The sequence below is a fragment of the Phoxinus phoxinus genome (genome assembly GCF_949152265.1).
Source record: "Phoxinus phoxinus genome assembly, chromosome: 8".
Classification (NCBI taxonomy): Eukaryota; Metazoa; Chordata; class Actinopteri; order Cypriniformes; family Leuciscidae; genus Phoxinus; species Phoxinus phoxinus.
Window position 1 is genome coordinate 26,343,250 of NC_136883.1, and position 16,166 is coordinate 26,359,415.

The following is a 16,166-nucleotide window of genomic DNA, read 5'->3' on the forward strand; positions in this document are numbered from 1 at the left end:
ATTTGTTAAGAATATAGTTATTATAATATTAAGTATATAATAGTTATACGAGTTATTAAATGAGGTGGGTTTTTCAAATGATATTTCTTTTTCCAACTTTCATCCTAAACCTCCCACAGTCTTCAATATTTGGTCACATCCTTAAAATGACAAATCTCACACTCAATCATGTCCTTCATAGGTCAATAAAAATGATAAATATTTCAGAAATGTGGCCGTTACTCATTTTGACCAGAGCATTGCAACGTAGCGACTCAGTCTTAACAAGTGCCATCTGTCTGCTGATAGACATACTAAACAGAAGCCAATTAAAGAGTGTTTGTGCCTGTGTCTGCATGTATGAAGTCCATCCAATCCCTGTGCCACCCTTCTCTAATCCTAATTAAGGTAATATTGTGTTGAGGGAAGCTTGGATCATGAAATCAGAAAGGGACACAATGTTCCTCTGTCATTAATATCCAGTCCCAGCATGTCAGTGTTTCCAGCGCATGCACGGGACAGCCAGCTGAGCTTAAACAAGACAATTTCATCCTCTGCAGCTTGTTTCTGAATCAGATTAAGCTCATAAAGCCTCCTGCCAACATCTACAGGCACACAAATGACCAACACACAAAACTTTATTTAAGTCTTGACCCTTCTCTAAACTCTCAGAGCTCTCCGTGACTCTAAAAGCAATGTTGTTTGCAGTAACACAGCGTCAGTAATACAATATTCTCTGCGGAAAAACAAAGTTTACACCGTTTGGCCAGGCATTAAGCTTTTTTTCTACAAGGGGAAAAAAGAACAGTGTGATGTTTTACAGACATCCAGCGTGAACACTAAACATTCTCCCTTAAAGTTAAACCTGTGCCCTGTTTAACAAGCAACAATTTATGCCTGGGCTCCCAAAAAAAAGGTCCAAAGATAAGAAACCATTCCAGATCGACCTCACTGCGCACGGTACATTTGGAATGCGAACTCCCTTTAATAATTAACAAGGACTCAATACATGAGTAATTATTTTTCCAAACAAATTACACCTCAGGCCCAAACCGCTACAACTTGATACACCGATATAGGATAACAGCATAAAGACGTTTAATCATCTTTCGTTATGCATCACCCTAGCTCAAAAAATATTTTGACAGCTCTGTGTTTTACAATATCAGTGGTGTGGAATCGAATGCTTGGTATTTTTGGAAAAACACCAAGGGTTCATTCTTACAGTTTTAAAATGACATTTAATTTTATTAAATTAGATACAATTAAGACAGAAAAAAAATGTTTTCTGACATTCTGACAACAATACTGTAATATGCAAACTGACAAAACATAAAAACTGTAACAGACCAAACTTTAACATTTTTGAAAAATACATAAACATTTATTAATTATTGACATATGTATATCAAATATTTTAAATTATTTTCTTTCTTTAATTAGTATCATCATAACACATATTTTTTCATCTCATCATCATTAGATAAAATCAAAAATAGCCCTTTGTGAAAAAGCATCTGTGTCCATAATTTCATTGATAAGATGAACACTGTGCCCCGTGCACTACGCCCTTTGAAAACGAATGCTGAAAATATATTGATAGAGCATTGTTTGATAACACACAACTGAACAACAGCTCTGTCAGTGATGAATGGTGAGAAATGTAGTGAGAAGAGAGTAGAACGGAATAGACCAGTGAATAACAGCATTGATTATAACAAACCGCGCAGAACACAATGTGAAAGAACTGAATGGAATGGAACCGAACAGTATAAAACTGCAAATGGAGAGAAAGTGAGAGAGCAGGACACTGCAGTGGACTTAAAATAAAAAGCCTCAGCTGGCAGGACAAGCTGGGTCCGGCCTGGCGTAAATTAGCAAAACTATTTACCCTCTTGCGCATATTATCGAATTCTTCCAATTGAGAAAACAAATGCATCTGCTTCGTTCAGCGCAGTTCATGGGAAATTGCATGGCTGCCTGAAAGCCAGACATTTACTGTGACCGGGCTGGAAAACAGTGGAGAGGAGGAGCGGGGGGCCACTTATGTTCACAAAACCCATAATGCCCACAAACCAACCCTGTCTGGCCCTGGCCCAAACCTCTCCACAGCAAAGCTGGACAGTGACCCTCCAAACTTTACTCGTTTCTGTGGCAACCAAAGAACAGGAAACAGCAATTTTAGCTGATAATATACAGCAATACCATCATTATATCATTAACATAGTAGGGTACTGGAATGCTTAACCAAGTGCACTGATCCACTCAGCAAGCAATTCACATAAAGCAGAAAAGGACATAGAGTTCAGGATCTTTAAATACTTCATTTGTGTGAGCGACCAGAAAATGGAAAGGTTTATAAAGCCTGTGAGTGCAAACTCCACACTTGCAAGGGGATTATGGTTTATTTAGTCTGGGAAGAATACAGGTTAGATGTCACCAAAACTATGCTATACTCAACATGGCGTAATAATAGCGCTAAAGGCTAAAGTACAGTGTGCTAGACACTGCTAAAAGTCTTTTAAGTGACAGCGGATGGAAACTCCTTGGCAAAAAGGCATAAAATTGGGCTGGGAGAAATCGCAGCTTGCAATTTTTATGAAGCATGAAGCGTAGGGTACAACCGGGCTAAAGGCACCTTTAATTTTATTTTCCTCTAAACACCAGCGTTTCACTGTGCATGTTGAAATGTGGCTGATACTTGACGAGATTGCGGGCAGCAACGCAAAGTCGATTCTGCGCTAAGTTGATCTAATATTTAATATTTTAAATTGCTATATTTATGTAGCTAATGGAAATATGATATATTTTAGAGACAAAAGGTCTTGTTAATGGTTTTCAGTTTCATCCAAGGTAATTATATTAACAGTTTTTCAATAACTAAAAATATGTATAAGTAAGGTTTAGGGTAAAAAGCACCCCTACTGGGGCTAATGGCACAATCAATGATGTGGCAATAAACAACTGGCTGAATCTCATGGCCAGATTCAGTTTATTACAATTTATACATTTGTTTGCCGACCTTGAAGATAATCACCATAAAAATATATATTAATCATATCAAATATGATTAATAGGTATCATATTTTTTTTTTTTTTATTCTTTATGAACATATTTCAATAAAAGTGTATTTACTGAATAAAGTAGATAATCAAAACAAACAGAATGATACAACTTTTTCAAAAGTGATTGTTTGGAACAAGTATTAACTTAGATATTACACAAAACATCTAACTTTAAAGTATTTGTATCCATACTTTTGCCCCATGCTGTTTAGCCTTTCACCAGAAATGTACATTCATACAATTTTAAAACAAAATAAACTACTTTTTTATTTCTTTTCCCACAAAAATGCGTTGCTTCATTAATGTTTAATTTTTTTTTCTCCAATACTGTAACGCTCAAGTTCACAGAAGACGAAGATATAACACAGGGTTTATTTAACTAGATCAAATATAGCCAACATGCGAGACAACGTGTAAACGCATAACACTAACAATATTGGACAAGGAGTGCAGGTAAAGGAACAACTTAAGGAGAAACACAAACAAGGATAATTAATTACACACAGCTGACACATATGAACTAATGATAAAGGTAACCATGGAGACAAACGAGTGGCGTGAATCATGGGAACACACAAGATGAATGAAAAACAAGTCCATGAAACAAACTGAAGATACTATGACGCACTGTGGGAGTAGTGAAAATGAGATTGTCCTTAACGTTTCCCTTTACCTCTTGTATCCTACTAGCAATGATGCTAAATTAGCATTGAAAAACAACAAAATGCTCAAATTAAATTTACACTGGTAAAAATGACCACGATATAGCTCTTAAAATGGACTAAAGGTGTCCATGTCTGTCAAAATTGATATGGAAGGGTTTTTGTAGCAGGCTAAAATAACTGAGCAGTTGGCTTGGTGTTAAGATAGCAGGAGTTAATTAGCTACTTGTCTCTTGCTCCGTTGAGAAGAAAGTAAGATGCTATGAAGCGGGTAGCCCACGGGCAAATGAAACGAGCGTTATTACGTTTCTGTCACTCATCTTCACAAAAGGCTGAACGTCTCATAAAAGTAATTCTTGAGAGGTCCAAAGAGAGAGAGAAAACATTTCATCAATGCAATGCACCTCGATGGCCATCAGTCGGGGAAAAAAAACCCTGGAAAACGGAATCTTAATAACAAAGAAAATGTCACGGTTGACATTTGCCAAAGAAGTGTTCTACCTCCTCAGTATTATTATATTAGCTTCTATCGGAGCAGTACAAACAAACCCTTATTCTCTTGTGGAAAGCACATCAAAGACCCAAGTGATGTCTGTTGCCTGTTGTTGTTGCATTATGGGTAAACAGCTCTAGTTCGGTTGCTACAGGCCAGCCTAACTCATATTCAAGGCTCTATGTAAGCGAATCCCACTGCTCAGCGGCGTCGGAATAAAAAGATGCCTTACGTACGCTTGAGAGAACAGTAACTAGTGGCAACCTCATTCATTAAAGTGCTTCTTAATGCCTGCCATGGAGCCACCGCAAATGTCCTGGAACGGTAGTTCATTTATAAACACAAGATAGGCAGGTTCTGACTGCTCACACTGAGGCATATTGTTTTGTGCCAGAAAGGAATCATGTTCCCCGTGATGTTCTTTAGATGAACAGCTTGATAATACAGGTTTGTCTTCTTTTTTTGTTGGTGCTGTGAGGGGTCCATGCTAAATTCACCACCATGTAGAGATTGCTAGGTGGTTACTAAGTTACACATGCATTAAATTGATCATAAGAGACTTTTATAATGTTACAAAAGATTTATATTTAAAAATATATATATATTCTTTTAAACTTTCTATTCATCAAGGAGCCCTAAAAAATGAATCATGGTTTCCACAAAATATGAAGAGAAAAGTTATTGGTAACACTTTACAATAAGGTTCATTAGTTCACATTATTCATGAACTAACAATGAACAAAACATTTGTTACTGTATTTGTTAATCTTTGCTACTGTTAGTTAATACAAATAAGGCTGTTCATTATTTGTTCATGTTAGTTCACAGTGCATTGACTAATGTTAACAATATTTTAATAAATTATTAGTAAATGTTGAAATGAACATTAACAAAGATTAATAAATGCTGTATAAGTGCAGTTCATTATTAGTTCAAGCTAAATTAATATAGTTACCTAAAGTTAACTAATAAACCTTCTTGTAAAGCGTTTCCAAATTATTAAAAAAATTACGAATATTTTCAGTAAGAATATGTCATTTAGAATGCTTAGTGAATCCGGCGCCATGTTGTAAAGGACACCAAATACCATGTCTTGAGGGTGAATCATTCGCATCATGGCTCGAGAAGAGGTCACATTGCATTTTGCACAATGCAGCGCTTTAAGAACAGAGTAAAAGGCGTAATAGCTGATTCCTGCATTATGGCACATTCAAGCTGTGCTGTTATGATCGATGTGTCCAAATAAATAGATTTTTGGATGAGATCCCTCAGGTTACGAGCTTGGGCCATTAGCGCATTGGACGTTCTAAAGAAAGCAAGGTCGTGAGTTCTGGATCCTGTGCATCTTTGGGCTAAATTTCAGCCTATCGGAGAAAAAAATGTGCAAAGCATGCTCTCTTCCCCTCAAGCCCTCCTATATTAAGGCTCTGACGTCTGGAGAGTATTGACTGACACACAGAGTGGCCATGCTGTCTCTTCCTTGGTGACCTCTACCCGCTATGACTCACACTGCCGAACCCAGCAGGGTCTCCAAACCGCTGAGAACTGACGACAGCTAGGGGTTGGGCGGGATGTTGTCGATGGAGGTAGAGAAAGAGAAAAAGAAAAAGAGACGGGCTGTACATATGACAGCATATGCTATGCATCTGCTCTCCTCGCTCCAACCGCATGCACACTCAGCTGACTGTGGAGATTTTACACAAGCCTCAAACTTACACGAAAACGCTCTACTCGTAATATACTTCCTTATTTCATTTAAGATAAAAGGGGTAAAAGGCCCAACTGGGACAGGACTGTAATCTGCTTTATCTGGTCCTCTGTAAGCTAGCCAGATTTACCTGTTATATCATTAGCTAGTCTGCACCACAGATAGGGCGTAGGGATTTAAGCTGACATAACCTGAATAAACAGAGTATTAGGCACAGCCTCAGACCAATGGAATGATGTCCTTGTGCAAATATGTATCAGATGTCGTTCTGGTAAAGCTAATGAACGTTAAAAGTACAACTGGACAAAAGAAAAACAGCTTTTCCATTAAACGTCAACGGAAAATCTGAAAAAGCACATTCAAATTCAATGGTTCATTATTTACATTAGTCCAAAAACAAATTACACTTGTCTTCGTAATTAAAATAAAATATCATGTCTTCCGCATTGTGACATACATCTGAGTGACTGATTTAGAGAGAAAAAAATGCAGTAGGGACTTGGATTGAACGTTGTCAAATGTAAATAGGGGCGGGGTTTTGAGCTGACTAAAATGATTGGAGAAGTCCAGCATACTGTACATTACATTACCAGAGTGAAGTCATTTACACCAGAAAATCCAGTTATGACATTCTGACTAAACTACAAGGATTATGCCGATTTTAACCAATAACCGAATAGCTACAGCACTTACATGTTGTTAGCAAACTAGCATTCTCATTCTGGTGAGCCAACTTTTTGCCCTTTTATTTCTTGAGTATCCCGTTTCATTTCACATTATGCAAGTTAAATACTTTGCAAACAGGAATTCACATTGACTCATTTAAGCTACATAAAACTGCTGTTTACTACTTTAATAAGGCTGTAAATGTCTAATTCAACGCATGTGGCGTTTGAGTCACGTAGCCAGACTGTTTTTTCCATGGCTAGCATGTGTACTGTATGCAGTTAATTGCTTCTCTAATGTTTACCTTAATTAGCATTGCTTTATTTGCTTGTCAATTCAGCCCCGGGAAAAATCTATAAAAAAAAATCACATGAAAACTAGCTACACCTACGTTATACGAGCCTTAAATCCAATATACCACGAACATTTGTGTTCAATGGATCAAATAACAGCAGAACCGACAGACTGTGGGTTTGCGTTGAGCAGCGTCAGTAAAGATATGAAGAACAGCTGATAGAGTCTGCCTTGCCAGTGCTGACATCCGCTTGTGGAAGCTTTCACGGGGTGTTTTGCAGTAGGAGAATGACACCAAAGCCATCGGCAAGCTGCTGAGACTTTGGAAATTTCCTGCTGAGAGTCCTCCCTGCCTTCCACAATCACTTTTACAGCTGATGGCATCTTAAGAGGAGCCTTTTAGGAAGCAAAGTTACAAGAAGGGGAGGGCTGATGGAAGCTTTAGTTAAAAATATGCAAAGGGAACATTTTGTGCATCCTGTCCTATCGAAGGTCGCGGGTAATTGTCCCTCAGATTTAGAAGCACTGCCAAAACAAATAACTGCAGGGAACAGAATGGAAGATGCATGAAGAAGCATGTCTTTATATAACAGTTCTGTTGAAAGCCCCTGCCTTCGATAGAAACGTTTGGTAACCTCGCTGCGAGGGTTAGCCTTAATTCTCAAGTTTTTCGTGAGGGTTAATGGTTTTAATCTCCGTTAACATCCGTTCTCATCAACAGTCCAGATGTAATAAATAATCCAGACAGATTGAGAGACACAGGAGTGATTACTGTTCTTTTCCTCTCATTGAAAGGTTTGTGGCCTTGTTATGCATTAAAGGGGAAGTGTGAAATTTCATCATCACTAAATGGAATTGGAAAAATACTGGTAATGACCTTTTAAAAAGGTTTCCTAAATACTCCCTCCGTCTTCCATTGGTTGGACAAACAGGTCACTTCCTCCAGCTCATGTCATTGGTTGGCCATGGGTCAAAAAAACAGAAAAAATATTAGAAAATACTTAACTTACAATTAAGTTAAAGTACTAAAATTACAACAAATAAAACTGAAATAGTTTATTTAAAGCTAAATACAAATATTAAAAAATGAATAAAATTATGAAATTACTCAAATTTAAAGTAAAATGTATTTCATTTCATTATTAATTGAAAATATTCATATAAAATGTTTTGTATTTTTTGATTCTCAGTGATTCAGTTTGATTTGTGAAATAATTGTCCAGACCATGATTTAAACAGTTCATAACAAAGATTTTACTCAAAATATTCTTGATTCAAAATAGTCAGCGATTCAATCCAATTCTGGAAATGGATGTTCACACTGTTTTTTTTTTTTTTTTTTGAGCTGGTTCACACTTTTCAGAATACTAAAACAAAAACAGGTAAGGAAAAAAAGAAATATCACACACTTCACCTTTAAGCCAGCAGGGAGTATCTTTGAAAATATCCACACAGATATGATGTATGAAAGATCAGCGCTGTATTCTCGTCACACTGCAGATTCACTAGCAGCAGCCATTTAGAATAGTGTCAGCTGATGATCCTTTCAGAAAACCACAATCTTTCTCTCTCTTTTCCATTATAAGATTTCCCCCTGTGAGACAGACAGAAGCCCCCCGTTTCAACAGAAGCCTGTATTAAACAGTCAGAGCGTTCCAAGAACAGTGTGATCCTCTCCCAGGGCTATATGACTCTGTGGGAGGCCTCTACAGGTGGGTCGCTGCTGGCTACATTTCTGCGTGTGTCCTGTTACTGAAAAATGAGGTGAGAGACAGTTAACAGTAGGCTGATGTCTGTCTGACCGAGGTATCTTGATGCTTTCAGCACAAAAAAATGCAACACATCGATGCAATGATAATTATAGACCACCTACAACAGATCTGCAATCAATACTGCATGCATGAACTAAATGCATCACTAAATATAGATTTTTTTATTTTCTGAAGTGGGGCTTTCATCACCTTCCGACAATCCTGGGTAAAGTCCCGATTAGCTTGTTGGTTCTACAGATTATTTGATCAGATTTTCCTGTGTGAGGTGTGTTAAGAGTGATTGAATCTGCTATACATGTTGAATATTTATGATCAGCCAGTAATCCTGTTGTGTGGGGGGAACCCCGAGGACAAAAGCACATGCACTTGGCTGTTGCTAAGGTGTTGCTATGCGGTTGCTAGGTTGAGTCATTGCTTGGGCATTGCTATGCGGTTGCACCCAAACATTCTTGCAACCAGAAACAATGTGGATAAATTAAGAAACATAATCGAAGGCAAAATACACAGAGCAATTTGTATTTCTCAGGGCATCGCTATGTGGTTCCTAAAGAGCTCTGAGGGAATTTTAGCACGGTTGCTATGGTGGTCGCTAGGTGATGCTTACTTCAAAAGTCAAAAGAACACACACCCAAGTCTCAAGTCATGGCTTGGCCCCTCTTTCAATGCAAACTTGAGGGATGTATTCTCTAAAAAAAACTAAGCGTAGTATTTTATGCAGTTGCTTCTTAAGTAAATGTCAATTTACTTAATTGTATAAAATCAAACGGTTAAGCACCAAAGTTTTACATAAGGCTTAAGGATTTGAACAAATCACTAACACTAAATATGCACAGTAGTAATAGTGCTTGCTATGTTTAATTTTCTCTCCCACTTGCTCTCTCTCACTCCAGATGTACAAGGCTGACGGCTGATGCGACTCTGTTCATAGTCAGCATTTTCCCCCTCTTCATTCCAGCTGGGAGGAAATTAGGGGATCATCTTGTTTGTGAACTCCCACAAGAAAGCGGACACAAAATTAAGCTTCCGTACGACTCTTCACATTTAACTCATCACTGACACACACTCAATTAATGCACATGGGCAGATATACTCTATCAGAACATGCTTTCCCTAAATAGATGTATTCTTTAGAAGATGTATTCTTGATGAGGATCAAAAGGACAAACACGGTGCGTTCAGAAAAAAAACTGAAAAAGTCTGAAAAAAAGTTTATGCGGATTATTTGTACATCCTGCTACAACTGTTCTTCACCACCAAACAAACTAAATACATTAAATTCTCATTTACAGTGACCTTGAGTCCAAAGCATGCTGTTTTCGGTCTATTTTGATCTCAGATCTTTCCCTACGTGCAAACCGATTACATCAGCACAGCTGGGAAAAAAGAAGGGAGCAGTCAACACAATTGTTGATAGTTTCCACACACTTCAGCAATTTCCCAAACATGACCAAGTGGCCGGTTGCCTTTACAAGCATCAAAGCATTTGCAAAACTCAAATGATAGCCTATCTGCCCTCATTTAGTAACTATGCCGGTGGCATCCAAAACGTAACACATCTGGCAGCGCTTGGACTGACTCATTACCCTATGTTTGATTTCTTTTAGGGTGGCTGTTTGGTCATCCACCTAACCTAACCTACTGTCGGCCTACCAGACGCAATCCAACATAGCAAGCTTCTGTGTGAACCAGGTCTAAGTCTACACAAAACGTCTCAATCTGGCCCGTGAAACCCAAACAAGGCTATAGGTAAATGAAAGAGTTGGCTGGAAAGAAAATAAGCAGCTTTTAAGTGAGGCATCTGTTTCTAATGTTGGCGCTCTGGTGTGGATTACAGGGAAGTATTGCCGGGGAACTGACGGTGACCCCATCTCTTTATCCCTAGGGAGTTGGTTAGTACCGATGAGAGCACTGGATTCGGGTTGGGAGGAGGGAAGTGAACCGAAATGAAACTGGCCCCCTGTTTACAGTCAACCTGATGCTGCATTTCTTTTATTCAAAAGCACAATATACTGCTTTTTTTGTACAAGGAACTCTAAAAGAGGAAAGTGTGGATGCAAATAATAATCAGCAAATATCTCCCAGGTGCTGCCACCATGAAGCTGTACCATGCTGTAAAACATAGTAAACGGACTATTTTAATCTTCAAAGCAGAACTCAACATGTGTTATTTCACATTGAATAAGATAAGGAATCAGGTTCTCAGTGAGCCATTGATTTTATGACCCCCTCTAAACGCACGTGTTGAGGAAGTTCTGGAGATTTTTAACATACCGGTACACACCACGAGGAAAAAACTGAATATGCGCACTTCCCTACTACACAGTATGCAAAAAGTACATCAAAGGCATAGGATGTATCATTATATACAGTGGGCGAACAATACCTGGAAGACATACAATACACTGTAATAAATAATTATCGTTAGAGTTACCGGTATGTACTTTAATAAGCAAGATATAAAAATATTTTAAAGATATTTTCACAGATTGTATTTTGAATATAAGTGTTTTCATATGCTTAAAAACAGTAGTAAGATGAAATACACTAAAGATACGTTCTCTGAACACATGACTTGGTATCTTATGCAGTGCTGCTTCTCAAGTGCATTTCACTGTTAGATAACTGGAAAAGAAGACAAAAACTTTAAGAATAGGATTTTTTTAGCTGTGCAAGTAGACGCGTTGGTATTGTTACAAGGCCACGAGAGCCATAAGATTTAAAAAGGCAAATAGAAAAATGATGGAAAACTGTGAGACAGGACACTTTGAGTGATATCAGTACCAAAAAAAAGTTGTTCTGCATGGTTAAACATCCGCCACACAAAATATTATATTTTAAAGAATGTTGGTAACCAGACAGTTAATGGTAGCCATTGACTTATTTTTTTACTTATTAGTATTTTTTTCCTACTATGGAAGTCAATGGCTACCATCAACTGTTTGATTAACAACATTCTTTAAAGTCTCATATTTTGTGTTAAACAGAAGAAAGTAACTCATACAGGTTTGGAACAACTTGAGGGTGAGTAAATGGTGACAAAATTCTCATTTTGGGGTGAAATATCACTTTAAAGGTGCCATGTGTAAAAATTGAGGTAAAAATATCCAAAAAATGAGCTACACGCATCAAAAGAATGAGAAGAAATAAGGGCAATGATGTCATTAAAAAAATGTCAAGTTATAGTGCTGCAGAGATATCAACCTTAATTAGCATTAGCATTACTAGCCACGGCCCGACAGGTGTCGTAATACCAGTTTCGGCCATGGGAGGCGGTATGCGGGCAACATAACCACCAGCCAACCTGCAATACACGAATAACTCGCACGGCTTGTGGGCGTACTTGAACCTGATGTCTATCGTATGGAAAGTACAGCCCACTACTTCATTTCAATTCAGGGAAGAGAGCGGAAGGATGGCTGAAGCCTTTGGCAAGAGAAGCACAAATCAAATCAGATAAGAAAAGGACCGCTCGTCACGGTCCGGGCTCGAAAGCGCAGGGGACGGCGAGCAAACTGCAGCGCATAGCCCTGTTTTACAACGTTCAGCACCCATTCTCACACGCCCGGGATCGCTCCCCATGCTTTCGCACGCATAGCTAGGGGCAGAATGGTCTCCGTGTTCTGACCGCCGCACTGCGCGGGTTCGAGAAACTGAAACGGAGGTATCAACGCGGCGCGCGCGCCCTCGTTGTCTGAATATTGCTGCTCGCTGACGACAGCTCCGGCTGTTTCACATTCAATGACTCGGTCGCTAAGGACGGAGAACAATTTGTGGCGCGAACAGGTCATTTGTTGCCTACTGTATCTTTCAACAGTGTTCGTGTTTTTTTTACTAGTAGAGATGATCGGTTCACGTGCGCTGTCTGATGTTTACTGCATCACTCGACATGGAGAGGTTGGGTAAAGTAATAATTACAAGAGCTTCACGGTTATCAGATACAAGCATTCAACGGCCCTGTAGTATATATATATAAATATAGGTTATTTGTGTTTGCGCACGTGATATCAGGAAGCAATGTAATAACGTTACCTGTAATACACACATGATGGCGATGCGCAAATCGTGTGTGTGTGTGTGTGTGTCACAAATCATTATTGTTTCTTCAACTTATTAAAATATCTTACTTTACTGCAACTATCTGTTTCTGCTTCTTTGTCATATTTATAGTGTGTGATTTATAAAATACCATATCCTACATCACATATTTTGATATGTGAGGTATACTGCCCCCATCTGGTATGGAATGTGGAGTATGACTTGATTTTTTTTTGCCAGACAATTACACATGGCACCTTTAAGAGGTTGCAGTCTCACTTCTAATTTGCCCTGTTAGGTAGCCTAAATCTAGCCTAATACCTTTTGTTGCTTCTCAAGTAAACTTTTCTTGTTTTACTGGAAAACGAGTCAAAAAGTAAAATAATTTAGTCAAATCCGGGTCAAAGAACAATTTCAAAATGGCGGATGTGGTTAACGGTAGGGTAGGCAATTTTTTTCATAAACAACTTATATTAGTTATTCTGGTTGACACTCTCTCTTTACATCCTGATAGCAATCAATAATAAAAGTGGTCTAAATATTTAAAAATGTACATATATCATCTGTGTAAGTCTCAGGACCAAAAATGTTCATCCAATCACTGCATTCGATCTGAATACTATGTCCTACCTGCCTGTCAGCATATGTATTTCCATACCTCCGCACACCCTGTTCGCACAGACATCAGCAATTCTGACAAAGAGCATGACAACATTAGCGCCTTACCTATAGTATCTAGACTGCAGGTAGGTAGAGCACACCGCTTTGGAGACGTGACTAGCAGAGCCAAAGTCGATGACCTTGACTCTGTAGGGTTGGCGGGCTGGGTCAACAAGCATGATGTTCTCAGGTTTCAAGTCGGCATGGATCAGTCCCAGGCTCTTGAGCTTCATGAGGGCAGTGGCCACCTGCTGCAGGATTGGTCGGATGTACTTGAGCGGCAACGGACTGAACTTGTTCTGCTTAAGGAAGTCGTACAGGTTCTGCTCCAACATCTCGAAGACCAGGCACGTGTGGTTCTTGTGCTGGAAGCACTCGTACGCTCGAACAAAGTTGTAGTCATCCGCGCTCTCCGTGCTCAGCCGAGCCAGTATGCTGACTTCGATCTGACCCTGCCTCGCATACGAGGGGTGGTTCTTGAGGATCTTGATGGCCACGATCTCGCTGGTGCCGCGTTTCCAGCACTTCACCACCTGCCCGAACGTCCCTCGACCCAGGAACTCCAGCACCTCGTAGGTGTTGGTCATGGAGCAAAGCACCTCATGCTGCAAGAGCTGGTAGTCACCCTCGCTGTTGGCGCCGCTGTTCTTGGACGTTGCTGTGGTGGAGGCAGTCGCCGTCGCGACGGTGGCCCCGCTTTGCGTGTTGTTCTGGATCATGGTTGCGGGCGGTTGCTGCTCTTCAACCACGTGCACGCTGCTCCCGCTGCCGTTGTTGTTGTCCAGCTCCTCGCTTTTCCGCTTAAGCCCGCATCGCTGGTACGTGTCCAGCAGACTGACGGTGCTGCGGCGCGTCAGATTGTGGCCTCCGCTACCGCTTCCACTACTACCGGTGCTGCCCAACAGTTGACCAGCCGCCCCAGATGTGCTGCTGGCCGAGGCCACCACAATGTGCCCCGAGCCGGCCGGGAAGAGGAGGGCCTGTTCGTAGGACAAGGAAGAGTTGGAGACCTGGAGACTGGCGGCGTTGATCCCCACTGGTGCGACTGAGACACTCTGCTTGCTGTTCTGACTGTAGACCTTGCTGTGCGTCCCGTACCCTGTCATATCCCAGTTGCAACTCTGCTCCACCTTCAGTTTCTTCACGCTAAAGAAGGCACTTGACTGGAGAGTGTGAGGGGAGAAGACTTGCACTTGCGAGGCCATACCTGAATAACGAGAGAGAGAGAGAGAGAGGGAATGTGAAACTTGGATTGAAACTCGAGCATAAGCTTTAAATAAAAATCCTACAGGTCACGGCAGGCCAGTTTAATAGAGTCAGAGTCCAGATGCTAACTTATAAAATAGCCGTTGTACAAATACCTTGCACACTCGCTTTGATTGCTCAGCAGTGTTCAGACTTGAAACTAAAGTTGATAGAGTCAGCTTCAGGGCAGCACCTGGACTTATTTCACTGTATATATTTATGGGAATTTTGCATAAAAAAATTTTCACCACGTGGTGAGAAAAAAATCTTGATATGTATATTTTCCAATTACACTCATGGTTTGATTGCTCCTGTTGCAAATTTAGCCCTTTTTTTTGCCTAACCTTGTCCTTAAAAAAAAAAAACTAAAAAAAACTAAATGTTTTCTTTTAGGTTTGGTTTACTATGTAGAAAACTATAATTTTTTAAAGTAAAAGAAAAACCTTTCTACTCACTATATACACAGTCCAAATCTTAAGTGAATTTGGCCCAAGATGCAATACTAATGTATGAGATGAAAATATTGATTCTTTACTGGCCCTCTAGGATTTCTGTAAAAACAATGTGCTATGTAAGGACCACCAAAAAGGCAGAGACACAGTCAAACCCAGGGCCATTTGCATGAGTCTCAAAGAATGATTGCAATTTCCTCCCAAAAAAAAAAAAAGCAACACATTGCACCGTTTACCTCAGGGAGATGCAATCCCTTTTCCAGAAGCATTTGAAAAAGAAAAAGCACCTGAACCTGAAACATCTGAATAACATCTCAACATCAGATCCTCAAAACAAAACAACACGAGCAGAACAGAGTGGGATTTGGGCTTCTGGGAACTCTCTGAGCTTCAGAAAAGACGACGCTTCTCCAAGCAAACAATGGTCCAGAAATAGCCCTCATGAACGGCACTGTTTGTAGTGCTAAAATAATGATTACAGTACAGAGAGGATTACATGCAGAGCACACTGTAATGCACTATTTACAGAATCCCCAAAAGTGGCATGAATTAGCGCACTAGGACATAAAAAGGTTCCTTCAGTGTGCATTTCACGCCACATATGTATATCAGTTCACACTTAAACTGCTACTGCAATGCACAAAAATATCATTTTAAAGGGGCAGATTTTCAGCAATTAACAACTTAAATGAACAGTTCAAAGGGACCGTCATCTTATATTCAGTCTGTCTGCTTAAATTATACTTTTTTACCTTTTTGGACCATAGTCGTGTTTACTATGTAATGACATTGTATGTTCCATGGAGAAAACAACAGCAAAAAGGTTTCGAATGACATGAGGGTTAGTAACATTTTTCACAAATCTTCTATCTTGACAGCATGACCAAAGCTATCTAGAATCTCTCTATCCCTCTCCGCAAAGCATGTTAAATATACAATGGATCTCCAATGATGTTTCCATACAAAATGACTATCTATAAGAATAATTAGTTTTTCCTTTGTGGTCTCATCTTACAAGCAGATAATGAATCTCGTTTGGTTTGAGGAATTCCTTGATGCAAGAAAATTCCCAAGACAGGAAACATACACAGGAAACTTTACATGAACACTTCATCATCGTTATAATTCTTAATG

General features: G+C 39.5%; 1 protein-coding gene across 2 annotated transcripts in view; it reads right to left on the reverse strand.

The window, feature by feature from the left end:
- Positions 1 to 16,166, reverse strand: part of hipk2 (homeodomain interacting protein kinase 2) — a 97,173-nt gene that overhangs the window by 58,749 nt on the left and 22,258 nt on the right. For both annotated transcript variants that reach the window (XM_079620338.1, XM_079620337.1), the window contains exon 2: positions 13,402 to 14,542. In XM_079620338.1, the coding sequence (XP_079476464.1) occupies positions 13,402 to 14,542 (1,141 nt within the window). The remainder of the gene's footprint in view (positions 1 to 13,401; positions 14,543 to 16,166) is intronic.